The 11,966-nt window shown below is 59.1% G+C and overlaps 2 protein-coding genes across 3 annotated transcripts; one reads left to right on the top strand and one right to left on the bottom strand.

Annotated features, from left to right (window-relative positions):
- The first annotated feature begins 485 nt into the window (after positions 1 to 485).
- Positions 486 to 11,855, top strand: SACK1E (scaffolding CK1 anchoring protein E). 2 transcript variants are annotated; one of them, XM_086353413.1, is made up of 6 exons: positions 486 to 756; positions 863 to 2,519; positions 4,391 to 4,558; positions 4,886 to 5,010; positions 8,901 to 9,351; positions 11,001 to 11,855. In XM_086353413.1, the coding sequence occupies exons 2-6, from the start codon at positions 2,046 to 2,048 to the stop codon at positions 11,274 to 11,276; spliced, it is 1,494 nt and encodes a 497-aa protein (XP_086209539.1). In that variant the 5' UTR covers positions 486 to 756; positions 863 to 2,045; the 3' UTR covers positions 11,277 to 11,855. The 2 variants fall into 2 exon arrangements, with proteins under 2 accessions (XP_086209539.1, XP_086209540.1); XM_086353414.1 differs by lacking the exons at positions 486 to 756; positions 863 to 2,519; positions 4,391 to 4,558; positions 4,886 to 5,010 and adding an exon at positions 8,496 to 8,699.
- Positions 6,574 to 7,619, bottom strand: SPACA4 (sperm acrosome associated 4). The gene has a single exon (XM_086353430.1). The coding sequence runs from the start codon at positions 7,478 to 7,480 to the stop codon at positions 6,977 to 6,979; it is 504 nt and encodes a 167-aa protein (XP_086209556.1). The 5' UTR covers positions 7,481 to 7,619; the 3' UTR covers positions 6,574 to 6,976.
- Positions 11,856 to 11,966: the final 111 nt, after the last annotated feature.

The following is an 11,966-nucleotide window of genomic DNA, read 5'->3' as shown; positions in this document are numbered from 1 at the left end:
ATTGAGGGCAGGAAGAGAAGGGGGCGACAGAGGATGAGATGGTTGGATGGCATCACTGACTCAATGGACATGAATTTGAACAAACTGGGAGGTAGTGAAGGATGGGGAAGCATGGCATAACTGCAGTTCCTGGGGATGCAAAGAAGTGGGACATGACTTTGTGACTCAATGACAACCCTTCTACAGACCAGCCTCTGGGATGAGCCCCTTAACGTTGTGTTGTGGGGGGTGGAGTCTGCAGGGGCCTGAGTGTCTGCGGTGCCCACCCTAAGCCTTTTGGCACCCTCGGACCCTGCTGCACCCTTGGGACCTAGCAGCCATCTAAGGCTGAAGCCCCACCTCCTTCCCAGGTGTCTGGTGTTAATGACACCTGCTTCCTATTTGAATCAGCCACACCTACTCTTAAAGGACTCGTGCTCCCCTCAGGGATCTCCACGTTAGGGATGGCTGGCGGGGCTTGGACCAGGAAATAGAAATGGGTTGGGACACCGTGGGGGAAAGGGTGCGTGGGAACAGGTGATGTGAGCTCCCGCCCCTGAAGCTGGAGTCTGGCGGGCTGCTGGGACCTTCCCTTACTTCGTTCCCACACCCCAGGCTTCCAGGGGCCTGTGATGGCCCTCCCCCTGTATTTGCACAAGGGGCTGGGTTCCCCGGATCCCAGGAAGAAACCTGATGAATAAGGCAGGCCAGCCGGCCGGCCGGAAGAGCCACAGGAATAAAGGAGGTCTCCAGGCCCCTGATCTGACCTCCAGAAAGGCAAGAGGAGGGGAAGGTGATGGAGACCTGGGAGAGATAGGGCGTCTGGGGAGGACCGGAGGGAGAGGGACTGGCCTGGCTTTATTCTTCTTCCTTCTCTTTGCAGGGCTGGTTTGCTGTGGTCTGGCAGAGGGGAGCTGACTGGGTGCTGGAGAGGGGGCTTCTTGTTGACAGGGATCGACGGGGGTGGGGAGGGGCGTCCACTGAGCAGAGGTTGAGTCAGAATTGTCAAAGGGGCAGCTTGGGAGGGATGCAGAGTGGTCCTCATCCTGGAATAAGTGGACAGTCCGCTGGCCGGAGACAGTGGGATTAAGGTAGAAATCCTGGCTGGAGTGGGCCTGAGATCACTCAGAGGGCCGGGTCAGTGGTCTTAGGAACCCGGGTTTGTTGATCCGGCCATCAGTCTGAATGGGCTGATTCCATTGTAACGAAACTCCCTGTAGAGGGCACCCACCCCCACAGCAGCCTGAGTGGGTGTGAACGCTCAGGGAGCAGGATCTTCACCCTGAAGAGGAGACAGACTGAGTTCCCCGGCAGGGAGAGGTGATGCCAAGATTTAGGGCTGGAGTGCACCCTCGCACGGCTGAGAGGGGTGGTTCACAGAGAAGGCTTCCGGGATGATCGGCCAGTGAGGACCAGTGAGTCAGGTGGCTGGTTGTCGAGAGAAACATTCCGGCAGAGCCTGCTGGTTGCTCCAGTGGGCGGTCAGATGTTGAAATTGTCAGCTGGAAGCGATCCATGTCTTCCAGACCGTCAAAGAGACAGCCAGAGAGGGTCAGTTAGGTGTGCTATCTGAGGGGCAAACAGGCAGCCCACTCTGCCTTTAGCTAGGGACGTTTGGATGCTCAGAGACAAACAGACAGCCTGTTGCCTGGCGGGAGAGTCAGCCTGAGCCAGAGGCAGGGTCACTTGGAGCCTCGTGTCTCCAGCGGGGCTGGAGGGGGGCTGGCGTGTCAGGAAGCAGAGCTGGGTGGCTGCAGAAAGTGTCAGGCGGTCAGCCTGACCGACACGCGGGGGGCCACTTGTGGGCTTCGCCAGAACATCGGAGTCTGGCAGGAAGCTCAGGTGGCCGGCGGGCTGGCCGTCTGAGCAACGCCACGCTCCGGGCGGTCCCTCATTTGGGCAGTGCGATGGTCAGGACGGCGAGCCGTCGGGACTGAGGGCTGTGCGGGTGGCATTGCACGGCCACACGGAGTCTGCCTGTCTGGAGATCTCTAGATGCTCGGTGCCCAGAGACGGCCAAGCCCTCCAGACATCCAGCCTCACCATCCTCACCCCCAAACGGCCCGATGGCGGCCTCCCAGCTGGCAGCACTGGAAGGAATGGATCCAGGGCCCGGGGGACGGCCCCAGACTGAGGCCAGCCCCGGCTTCCTGTACTCCGAGGGCCAGCGACTGGCGCTGGAGACTCTGCTGGGCGAAGGCGTGGAGGCGTTCGAGGCCTGCCTGCGGCGCGAGGGGCTGCGGCCCTTCCTGGGCGGAGAGGAGCTCCGGGGCCTGGTGGCAGCGGCTGAGGACTGGACGGCCGCGAAGCCTGAGCCCGGCGGGGCAGCAGAGGGAGCCGACGCCACCCATGGGGTCTCAGGCAGCCTGACCTACTGGCCGGGACAGTCGGAGGAGGCGGTGCCCGTGCTGCGCCTGGGCTGGCCGGAAGACTCAGCCTGGAAAGGGATCACCCGGGCCCAGCTGTACACCCAGCCGCCTGGCGAGGGCCAGCCGTCCCTCAAGGAGCTGGTGCACCAGGAGATTCGGGCCGCCCACAAGGTGGGAGCCTCAGGGGGTCCCTCCCCCAGACTTGGCCATCCTCACGTGTCCACCCCCAGACGTGAGTGTGAGGGCACATCACTTGGGACCCTGGCATTCTGGACCGTGCATGTCCACGCTTCCCAGGATCCAGGCATCCACACGGCCCCGATCTCACTCTTACCCTCTTAAGATCTGAGGGTTCCCACTCTCTCCCCAAGACCTGGGTGCCTCAGGCATCCATGCCTCTTGGACCTAAGTATGACTGCACACCTCAGTCACCTACTCCACCCCACCAGCCAGGGTGGATGTCTTTATCTTCCTTTGTGCCTCGCTTAGTCGCCCAGTCGTGTCCAGCTCTTTGTGACCCTATGGACTGTAGCCCGCCAGGACCCTCTGTCTGTGGGGATTCTTGTCCAAGCAAGAATACTGGAGTGGGTTGCCACTTATTCCTCTAGGGGATCTTCCCAACCCAGGGATCGAACCCAGGCCTCCCACATTGCAGGTGGATTCTTTACCCTCTGAGCTACCAGGGAAGCCCAAGAACACTGGGATGGGTAAACTATCCCTTCTCCAGGGGAACTTCCCCACCCAGGAATTGAACCAGGGTCTCCTGCACTGCAGGCAGATTCTTTACCAGCTGAGCTACCAGGGAAGCCCTTATCCTCCTTTGCTGCTGCTGCTACTGCTAAGTCGCTTCAGTTGTGTCCGACTCTGTGCGACCCCATAGACAGCAGCCCACCAGGCTCCCCCGTCCCTGGGATTCTCCAGGCAAGAACACTGGAGTGGGTTGCCATTTCCTTCTCCAATGCATGAAAGTGAAAATTTAAAGTGAAATCGTTCAGTAGTGTCCGACTCTTAGTGACCCCATGGACTGCAGCCTACCAGGTTCCTCCATCCATGGGATTTTCCAGGCAAGAGTACTGGAGTGGGGTGCCATTGCCTTCTCTGTATCCTCCTTTAGTGGGGCCCAAATGAGTTTGAGCAAGCTCCGGGAGTTGGTGATGGACAGGGAAGCCTGGCATGCTGCAGTCCATGGGGTCGCTAAGAGTTGGACACGACTGAGCAACTGAACTGAACTGAAAATGTCTGCCCTGCAGCCCCTTGGACAGCCCATTCTATAACAACTTTTTTATGTCTCTACTCCCATGCTAAGTGTTTTTTTATGGGTTAACCCACCTAATCCCAAGGAGGGTCCTATGAGGTTGGGCTTCATGTACCCATTGAGGAGACAGGGAAAGTGAGGCATGGTAGGTTGTCCCTTGTCTTTTAAGTGGCCGAGTGGGGCTTTGAACCAAGGCCTTCTGGCCAGTGACTCAGGGTTCACCACCACCACCTTTTTCTGCCTGCCAGCTCCAGGCTCCTCAGCATTTCCCTGTCCCCAGAGCTCACCTTGGTGGCCTGGCAGGTTATCCCACCCGAGGACCAGGTGTGCAGCTGCCCACAGTGAAGGGCCTCCAGCCCACCAAGCCCTGGAGCCTGGCAGCCACGTAGTGTCAAAGCCCATGGGGTACTGCTGCAGACGTGTGCTTTATAATGACAGTTTTCTAGCAGTTAGAGGTGGAGGGGCTCCAGAAAGCCTGTTTGCTTCTCATTCACACATCGTTGTTATTCAGTCTCTCGGTTGTGTCCAACTCTGCGACCCCATGGACTAAGGCACGCCAGGCTCCTTTGTCCTCCACTGTCTCCTGGGGTTTGCTCAAACTCCTGTCCCTTGAGTCAGTTCACACATAGGCGCTGAATGAACTGTAGTATGTGTCTCGGGGTATCCCCCTCAGCTTCCCTGAATGTCCCACGGAGCCTGGACCATTAAACGCCCCGGAGAACCTCACCCCCGGAATGTGCCCCCCAAGCCCCAGGCTCCACCCACAGCCCCTCTCCCCACCCCTCAGCTGGTGGCCGTGGTCATGGACGTCTTCACTGACCCAGACCTGCTTTCGGACCTGGTGGAGGCTGCCACATGCCGCTGGGTGCCCGTCTACCTGCTCCTGGACCGTCAGCAGCTGCCCGCCTTTCTGACGCTGGCCCAGCAGCTGGGGGTCAACCCCTGGGCCACTGAGGTAGGGGCCAGGTGGCTGGAGGGTAACACCCCAATTCCCTGGCACTGGCGGGGGAAGCAGCGGGGGGCAGACCCTTCCAGGAGGTGCTGGGTCATCAAGGTGGATGCTGGCTGAGAGTGTCCCCTGAGATCTGATGCCCATGGCATGGGGGTGGGGCAGCTGGGGTGAGCTGTCAAAGTTAAGACTATCCACAAGAGACCCCTGGGGAAGCTGGGATAGACCCTCCCATGGGCCGCCCAGGTAGGAGCTGCCTGGAGGGAGGGCACTGGGTGGAGGTCAGGGGGGAGGGAGGGTCGGCCTGAGCAAGGGCATGCCCTCCCACCGCAGAACCTAGACATCCGAGTCGTGCGGGGCTGCAGTTTCCAGAGCCGCTGGCGTCGGCAGGTGAGCGGCAACGTGCGGGAAAAGTTTGTGCTGCTGGACGGCGAGCGGGTCATCTCAGGATCCTACAGGTGCGGCGCCCCCGACCCCACACACCGCCCGGCCTCTGGTCCCCAGCTCCACCTCAGCCAGCAGTGGGGCATGCCCTTCCCCAGACTCTCTTTTCTCCCCTGTAAGATGGGTCTGTACCCACCCCTGCCCGGGAGAGGAGGGGTCTTGTGGCAGAACAGGCTGGTACTGAACCTCCCGCCGGGCGGTGTTGTGGCCTGGGGGTAAGTCTTCATCTCTTTGGCCCCAGCACTTCATCGTCTGGGAAACTGGGCTCCCGGTGTGTGGGAGCTCCCATGCCAGGGGGACCTGGACTGGAGTCCTAGCTCTGCTTTGGGTGGCTGTCTCCACCTCTTTGAGCATCTGTGCAAAAATCAGAGGGCTTCCCAAGTGGTGCAGTGGTAAAGAACCCGCCAGCCCATGCAGGAGTCATGGGAGACGTGGGTTCCATCCCTGGGTCGGGGTGATCCCCTGGAGGAGGGCATGGCAACCCACTCCAGTGTTCTCGTCTGGAGAATCCCATGGACAGAGGAACCTGGCGGGCTACACTCCATAGTGTCATACAGAGTCAGACACGACTGAAGCGACTTAGCACACACACAAGGATGTAAAAATCAGAGCTGGTGTACAAATGGCCCGGTCCTCAGACCATCTCCTGTCCCTCCTCTTCTCTCCCTGGGGGCCAACTGACCAGAACCTGGCTCCGTGACTTCTTAGCTCTGGGACATTGGGCTGGTTGGTACCTTCCCTTACTCTGAACCTCAGTTTTCCCATCTGCAAAGTGTGAAAATAGCAGGATTTACTTCCTGGGAACGGCATGGCACAGGGCACGTGGACTCCGAGCCGGATGGCCTGGGGTCAAATCCTAGCTTGAAGTTACTAGCTGTGTGACTTTGTGCAACTGACTTCCCCTCTCTGTGCCCCAGTTTCTCCCTCTAGACGTGGGATGATCCGGTTAGCACGTCTAGAGCAAGGTTTCTCAAGACAGTTACTGCTCATGTTTGGGGCTGGATGATTCTGTATTGCAGGGGAGCTTTCTTGGGCTGAATGGCCCCTACCCAGGAGATATGGGTAGCATCTGGCTTCCCCAGTTATGACAACCCAAACCATCTCCAGACATTGCCAGGTGCCCCCCGGGGGGCAGAAGTGCCCTGTTGATTACCTTTGCCCTGGCCTGGTGGCTTTCAACTTTGAGCAGGCCCCAGAGTCACCTGGGTGACTTGTTAAATAAAACCCAGATTTCTGGGCCCCACCCCTATTCAGCCAGCCTGGACTGGGGCCCGAGAATTGACATTTCTAGCAAGTTCCTGGTTAATGCTAATGTTGCTGGTCCAAGGACCACAATTTGAGAACCGCTAGCATTAAGACTGGGATGTTGGGTTTTTTTTTTTCGGCTGCGCCTTGCAGCTTGCTGGATCTCAGCTCCCCAACCAGGGGATTGAACCCGGGGACCCCAGCAGTGAAAGCACGGAGTCGTAACCACAGGACCCCCAGGAAATCCCCAAAACTGGGAGGTTTTTGAAGAGAATCTTTGTTCTCAGCTTCACTTGGGGATTCCGTAAGATAATCATGCCTGGCACGGAACATAAGATGTGCTGCATCAACGTCAGCTGTCATTTATTATTATTTGATTTTTTTGGTGTGGTTGTTTTTGTTTTTGTTTTACCATATTTCATCGACTCTAAGGTGCCACCAAAGGAAAGAAACATCCTGATCCAAATCTGAAAAGATAACGCGTCTTAGAACCAATGAAATACAGTAGTCCAGTCCAACCTGTGGGACATGGCTCCCCCATCACTAAATTGGAGGGCCTGGGGCTGCTTCCAGAGCACTGGGCTCCTCCGGTGGGCAGCCCTAGAATGGATGAGGCCAGGCCACGAGAGGTTGTCCAGGGCCTCTGGCCATTTAATGGGGAAAGGGGATGGAGGTGGGGGGCAGGGGGAGCAATGCAGCCGGGAGACCAGCCCCGGGCCCTGCCCTCCAGGTTGGTCACAGCACGTGTTGGAGCAGCAGCAGCACACCCAGCGCCAGGCTGGCGGCGGCCCCCGCCAACCGGCCGCGCGTGGGGTCGGGGGCCCCGTTACACATGTGGCCAGTGCAGCAGTTGGTGGTGAGGCTGTAGGTGACGCCCATGTAGTTGATGGGCTCCTCGTGGCCGCAAGAGGTGGCGTGCACGCAGCCTTTATTGATGATGGGGCCAACGCCGGGGGCCACCCCGTGGCCCGTGAAGCAGTCCTCGTCATCGCCACAGCGCATGCTGGTGCCTGGACAGCTTGTGGAGTCGGTCAGCTCACAGAAGACGCAGTCCTTGACACCCGTCGTGCCAGGGGCCAGAACCATCACCAGAAGTGGCAGCCAGCCGAGGACCATGGTGGCCTGGCGGCGGTGACGGTGCCCCAGCCGGGCCGTGGGCTTCCCGGGCCTCCCAGAACTGCTGAACGACATGCCTCGCGCCCTCGGGACTTCTGATCTCCCAGGCCCAGCACCTGGCATGGCCTCAGTTCCCGACACTCCGCGTCCTCGGAAGCTCCGTTGTGACCACCGCTCTCGAATCCTCGGGTCTCAGAAACACCCCCGGGGAAGGAGATGAGCCAGCGGCCGCTGCCCCCCAGGAGTCTCTGTGGAGCGGAATGGGGGTGACCTCACAGATGCGCCCCCCTCCCCAGGGTTCCCACTGGCCGCTCCGGGGCTGAGGTCATAGGTGGGGGAGGGGTGTCACAATCCGAGCGGGCAGGCTGGCCCGCCGACCTGCTGGAGTGCGAGGATACTGACACCCCACGAGGTAAGGATGCTTGGACCAGTGTTCATCATCCTGGCCTCAAAGTGGCCCTCTCTGCCGGGTGCTGCTATGGTACCCGCCGAGGTGCAAGATGGCGTGGGCCAGGGCAAGCCTGGTTTTGCAATGGGCAAACCGAAGCTTAGGGAGGGAATGTGACACATCCAAGTTCCCCTGTGCCAGAAGGAGAGCCCAGGTTCATTTAATTCCAAAGAGAGCATTTACTGAGCATCTGCTGTGTACCAGCAGGTGCGCTTGATTCTCTAAATCACAACCAGTGTGATCACAGGGATAGTAAGGGCACAGCTCACCATGGCTTGCAGACTTTAATTTTTTTTAACTCTTATAAAGTATTTATTTACTTATTTTAATTGAAGTATAGTTTTGGGGGATTTTTTTTTTTTTTTGGCCATCCCATGCAGCATGTGGGATCTAGTTCCCTGACCACTTTTTGAACCCACGTCCTGTGCATTGCAAGTACGGAGCTTCTTTTTCTTTTTAATTTCATTATTAGGCTGAGCTGGGTCTTAGTTGCACGCAGGATCTTTTAGTTATGGCATGTGGGATCTAGTTCCCCCACCAGGGATCGAACCCAGGTCCCCTGCGTTGGGAGTGCAGAGTCTTAGCCACTAGACCACTGGGGAAGTCTCGACTCCCAGCCTTTTAATGCTGAGTACCTACTGGGCAGGGGCCCGACCCATATTTTCTGACTCTAATCTTCCTGTGTTTTAGTTCCATGTGACAGATGAGCAAACAGAGGCAGGGAGCAGGCACACCCAGAGCCTGATACACAGCAAGCAGTTAATAAGTGGCAGTCATAATAGGAAGCAATTGAGTCTTCAAAGAGTCCCAGAGGGAGTCAGAATCCCATCTCCTTCCAGAGGTGGAAACTGTGGGAATGGGGCAGACCCCAGGTTTAAACTCGTCTGATTCCAGGTGATCATTTAAGTATGTTAGCTCATGCCTTCCCATCAACCCTCTAGGGTAGATACCTGGTTGCTCCCATTCTACGGAGGGGCATGTTGAGGTCACACAGCCTTTCCATGAGACTAGGTTGGGGGCGGGCGATGGGGGCCAGGCCAGACTTCTGAGGCTGCTTGGAGATCCTGATCCTCCCCTCCACCCTCTGTCCCCCAGCTTCACCTGGAGTGACTCCCGCCTGCACCGTGGCCTGGTGACCCTGCTGACTGGTGAAATCACCGATGCCTTCAGCCGAGAGTTCCGGACGCTGTATGCAGCCTCCGGGCCGCTCCCGCCTGCGCCCACCCCGGGTCCCTTTGTTAGAGCCCTGGGGGGGCTGCAGCTGGCCCACAGCCCACACCGCGTGGTCCACCGCTGCTCCGTGGCCCCCCTGTCGCCGCTACCACCGCCCGATGGCTCACTGACCCAACGCCTGGCCGCCTGCCGAGTCTTCGAGGGGGACAGGCAGGAGACCCTGGCCGCGCCAGGGCCGGCTCTGAGCGACATCCTGAGGAGCGTACAGCGTGCCCGCATCCCCAGCGGCCCCCCAACCCGGCCCAGCCGCTCCCTCTGGGACCTGAGTCGCCTGTCCCAGCTGTCGGGCTCTAGTGATGGAGACAACGATGAGGTGAGACCAGGTGGCGGGCCTGGAAGAGGATGAAGGCCTGTGAGGGCCCCTGCGAGGTGCCTGGTCCTGGGGGTGGGGGAAGCAAAACTGCTTCCCTGCATTCCCAATGGCATGGTCCACTTCCGGTATCCCTACTGTGTGCTGGGCAGGGGAGCACTGGTGACACTGGGCAGAGACCCCGAGAGCCTCCTTCTCTGACCCTCAGCATTCTCACTGGGGACATGGGCTGAGCTACTGTCCCCATCCTCAGTTTGCTTGGGAGGAGGAGTCAGTGCGGTCGAATGAAATAGATTAATCACCATGGTCACAATAAAGTCCCCAGATGGAATTTATTTTGATTTCCTGACCTCCTCCTCCCATGGCAGTGAGGCGATACTCCTGTTAATGCTCAGGTGTATGGATGGAAAAGCTGAGGGACAGAGGGGTTGAGTTTCACTTGCCCAAGGTCAAAGCAACGATCTTTTTTCGGGCACCTTGCCATGCACCAGGCCCCATGCCAAGTGCTTCCTCAGAGTTGATTAAATGTAACCTCTGCCACAAACCATCTGAATCCACCTGCAATGCAGGAGACCCAGGTTCCATCCCTGGGTTGGGAAGATACCCTGGAGAAGGACATGGCAACCCACTCCAGTATTCTTGCCTGGAGAATTCCATGGACAGAGGAGCCTGGTGGGCTACAGTCCGCGGGGTCGAAAAGAGTCAGACACGACTGAGCAACTAACACTTTCACTTTTACCTTGAACTGCCACAACCATTGAGGTGGATGTGATTACAGCTCTCCACTCACCCATTTCACAGATGGGGAAACCAAGGCACCAGGGAGCAACTGGATCTCAGCCCTGGTTGCTTCCCAGGTGGAACATTTAAATGCTCTGCTCACTGGCTTCCTGGATTCGAGAGTGCTGCGCATGTTGGGGAGGGGGCTAGGGGAGGTCAGGGGGGTCTCCCCTCCCTTCTCCCAGCTGCTTAGACACTTGGCACAGCCTGCCACTGTTCTCTGGGGAAAGCTTGGATGGCGCCTCTGTGTCCTCAGCTGTGACGTGGGCTGCAAGCAGGAGCCATGTGGGAGAATCCGGTGGATTCTCCCTGGATGCAGGCAGACCTGGGGTCAGTTTCGCTGAGCTGTGCCCCCTCTGAGCCTCAGTTTCCCCATCTGCTAAGTGGGAGCTTGAGGCCACTCCGGAGAGAAATGAATGTCCCCAGAATCACCTCCCTCGGTCCCAATCGAGAGGAGAAGAGGGATGGGCAAGGGCAAGGTCCTCGCCTCTTCCTGGTCCTGAGCTGCCCTCACCTGGCATCACCTCCCTTGGCAAATATTTGCCGCCCCCATGCAGCTGCTTTCTGCTTCCTGTTCCTTTCCCCGCTGCAAAGCCGCACATGGGGACCCAACTCCGTACCCCCTCTGTAGGTCTGGGGGTCCCCAGCCTCCCCATTCACTTCCCTCCTGGTTCTGGAGACATGAAGGCCTTCTCACCTCCCCCCAACCCCTCCACTCTCATCTCCCTGCAGCCCACCTCCTTCTTCCTCCCCTCCCTCCTCCCTAAGCACCCTCTCCATCCTCCCCCCCCACCCCCCGCCCTGCTCTCTCACTCCCCAGGCTCTGGGACCCCCAAGAACCGCCTCTCACCTCCCTGTCTTTCCTTCCACAGCTCAAGAAGTCCTGGGGCTCCAAGGACACGCCAGCCAAGGCCCTGATGAGGCAACGGGGTGCTGGAGGGGCCCCCGGCGGGGAGGCGGACACACGCCCGCTGGCCTGGTCCCAGCCCTGGGGCGGCCCCCTGCCCCTCACCCCTGGGCACCGCCTCCGCTATCTGTCCCCGACCCGGAGGAGGTTTGGTAAAGATGCTGCCTCCAAACTGTTGGAACCCAGAGGCATCCGGCAGCCAGACGGGGTCACCCAGCCAGGACTCAGGGGGCAGCCCTGACCGGAGCCAAAGCCAAATGGCTCTGGCCCTGACTCAGGATGGTCAGACAACGGTCACTCAGAGCCCCCCGCCTCCCTGTTGTACCTGGGACAAAGCTTGTGGCCTTGGTGTCTGGGAGATGCCAAGGATTCCCCCCCCTCAATTTGTTCTAGAATGCGGGCAAGCCCAGTGCCCACTCTGGACCTCAGTGTCGCCTAGAAAATGGGCAGGAGGTCTCCATTAGGCGAGGTCCTAACAGCACATCTCCTGTTCCCGCCGCGTCAGAACTTCTCTGAGGAGACGCCTGGCTGAGTGGTCCCCGTGCTGGAATTGTGCGGGGGTGAAGATGGGGTTCTCGGGTCTGAGGGGAGGCTTCCTGAACCCGCCTGCGCTCAGGAGCTGTGGGGTAAAGTGAGCCTGGCCGCGGAGAGGAGAGAAGCGTCCGGGGAAGCCGAGCTGAATCCCGAGGCGCTGGGAAACAGGTCCAGGCCAGCGGAGGGGAAGCCAGCAGGGGCCGAGTCTGTTTCACGGGGGCTAAGTGGCGGATTGTTAGGGCTGCCCTTTACCTCTGCTCAGAATAAAGCTGCTTTATGCCAGAAACGTGCGTTTCCGCAGCCTCACGGGAGACCCCGGAGTCCAGACCTGGCTCCTTCGTCCCTCAGACCCCGGAACCCTGGCCCCCATCACTCTCCCTCCCCAGGATCCGGAGTC

Source organism: Bos grunniens, chromosome 18, assembly GCF_055505025.1.
Source record: "Bos grunniens cultivar Pamir isolate PY7600 chromosome 18, Bosgru_T2T1.0, whole genome shotgun sequence".
Lineage (NCBI taxonomy): Eukaryota > Metazoa > Chordata > Mammalia > Artiodactyla > Bovidae > Bos > Bos grunniens.
This window is presented reverse-complemented; position numbering and strand designations above follow the sequence as displayed.

Excerpts from the sequence above, each read along its gene's own strand:
- SPACA4 (XM_086353430.1), bottom strand. The coding sequence starts at position 7,480 with ATGCCAGGTGCTGGGCCTGGGAGATCAGAAGTCCCGAGGGCGCGAGGC.
- SACK1E (XM_086353413.1), top strand. The coding sequence starts at position 2,046 with ATGGCGGCCTCCCAGCTGGCAGCACTGGAAGGAATGGATCCAGGGCCC. Across the intron at positions 2,520-4,390 it reads AGATTCGGGCCGCCCACAAG|CTGGTGGCCGTGGTCATGGA; the intron begins GTGGGAGCCTCA and ends CCCACCCCTCAG. Across the intron at positions 4,559-4,885 it reads TCAACCCCTGGGCCACTGAG|AACCTAGACATCCGAGTCGT; the intron begins GTAGGGGCCAGG and ends CTCCCACCGCAG.